At 38.5% G+C, this 2,160-nt stretch overlaps 1 protein-coding gene across 1 annotated transcript in view; it reads left to right on the top strand.

The window, feature by feature from the left end:
• CCDC158 (coiled-coil domain containing 158) overlaps positions 1-1,642 on the top strand; it is a 116,570-nt gene extending 114,928 nt beyond the window's left edge. Inside the window, exon 24 of the mRNA XM_006871582.1 lies at positions 1,435-1,642. Within this exon, the coding sequence (XP_006871644.1) occupies positions 1,435-1,511 (77 nt within the window). The 3' untranslated portion in view covers positions 1,512-1,642. The remainder of the gene's footprint in view (positions 1-1,434) is intronic.
• The last annotated feature ends 518 nt before the right edge of the window (positions 1,643-2,160 follow it).

Here is a 2,160-nt window from a genome sequence, read left to right as displayed (position 1 = left end):
TTGATAAGAATGTTGTTTATTGGTCTGGCGGTGAGGATTTTTGTTTTCTTTACATTGAGATACAATCCATACTGATGGCTGTGCTCTTTGATCTTCATCATTAAATGTTTTAAGTCCTCTTCACTTTCAGCAAGCAAGGTTGTATCATCTGCATATCGCAGGTTGTTAATGAGTCTTCCTCCAATCCTTATTCCACGTTTTTCTTCATATAACCCAGCTTCTCAGATTATTCACTCAGCATACAGGTTGAATAAGTATGGTGAAAGAATACAACCCTGCCACACACCTTTCTTAATTTTAAACCATTCAGTGTTCCCATGTTCTGTTGGAACAACTGCCTCTTGGTCCATGTGCAGATTCCTCATGAGCACAATTAAGTGTTCCGGAATACTCATACTTCGTAAAGTATTTACTACAGCATTGTTTATAAAGAAAAAAAAAATGGAAACAGCCTTTTAAAAATTTATTTACTCACATTTTGGTATGCTCACTGAATTACTGTAACATCATAACAAAACATGAGCTGAACTGGGAAGATATTGGCACTTAGCTAAGAGGGGGGAAAACAAGCTCTAGAACAATTTATACCACACATTTCTTTTTATGTAAAGAAAAAAAATGCTGTGTTTGTGCACGTGTCATGCACAAACATGCATATGCTAAAAAATGTATTTATTAACCAAACTGTTTACAGTAATGACCTCTGAGGGGGGAGGTCCAACCTCATATGGGAACAGATAGACCAATGAGACTTCTGAAATACTTGTATTATTTCAAATGATTATGTAGGTAGCATAGTGGTTACAAATTGGGCTGCAAACTTCAAGGTCGGCAGTTTGAAACTTGCAGCTAGCTGTTCCACAGGAGAAAGATGAGGCTTTCTGCTCCCGTAAAGATTTACAGTCTCAGAAACCCTGTACAGGGTTGCTATGAGTCAGAACCGACTCCGTGGCACATAACCAACTACCACCATGTATTACTTCTGTAATGAGCCCTAGTGATGCAATGGGCAAACACTCAGCAGTTAACTGAAAGCTCAGTGGTTCAAAACTACCAGCAGCTATTCCAGAGAAAGACCTGACGGTCTGCTCCCATAATGTTTACAGCCAAGAAAATCATACAGAGCATTTCTAGTCTGTCATATGAGTTGAAATTGACTCAATGGCACTTTACAATGACACTTCTAATGATAACCATAGTGCATACTTTAGACCACCAGAGGAATACAGACTTACCCTGAGATCTGGTGGGGAGATCGGTTATATAACACCAGACATTGAAAAAATATGTATGATATATTGTCATTTTTAAGAAGGTCTTAAGTTCAAAATGTATGTATTCTGCAGTAACAAACTAGGCTTTTAAGAAGCAGTTAATGGGATGTAAAACCTGAGCATAGTGTGTATTCTCACTTTGTTTTATCAACATTTTCAGCAATGTCTTCGATGATCAGAAATCAAGAAAAGAGGATACAGAAAGTGAAAGACCAGGAAAAAATGTTACTAAAATGATACTTTGTTTGCCTATTCTTTGAAGAGGTTTGATGCCCAATTAATTGTGGTGTTACTTGTAATTAGTGCCCTGTGTACTATTTTTTCTTTTTATGTGAAAGTTTAATAAAAGATATCCTGTCCAGAAAACTTATTTTGAACTAAATTATTCATGAATGTTCTCACTATAAAATTTCAAATAGTAAAAGCTAGATTTAAAAGTATCCATATCTTAGAGAGGGACTTCCAGCGCTTCCCTGACCGGACAGCACAGAGTAGACACTGGAGAGGGAGAGAAAGGAATAGTCAGAAACACCACACTAGAAGGCTTGTAAGTCCGTCTTCTGCCTATGACTGATTGGAATACCTAAAATGGGGCTACAGCGTACCCAGTGAATGAGGCTTCTTGCGGAGCCTTTGCAATACATAAAACTATAGGTAGAAACCGGAACTACATCCAGATCTCCAGATATGAGAAAGCTCCACTTGAAGGGACGAGCAGACCAGCCTGGAGCAGCTAGAAGAATAAAAGATACCTCTTGAAAGAAAGATCTGCAGGAAAAATGGAGGCAGATGGGCTGTTACTACAAGAACAAACAAATCGCTTCCCTAGGAAACATCAAGGCAAGTGGCCAGGTCCTCTCAACACAAACCCCCTTCCAAGACTAGG

This window comes from Chrysochloris asiatica, unplaced genomic scaffold, assembly GCF_000296735.1.
Source record: "Chrysochloris asiatica unplaced genomic scaffold, ChrAsi1.0 scaffold00169, whole genome shotgun sequence".
In the NCBI taxonomy this organism is placed as follows: domain Eukaryota; kingdom Metazoa; phylum Chordata; class Mammalia; order Afrosoricida; family Chrysochloridae; genus Chrysochloris; species Chrysochloris asiatica.
Note: the sequence above shows the minus strand (reverse complement) of the source record. Positions and strands in the feature narration are given on the sequence as shown.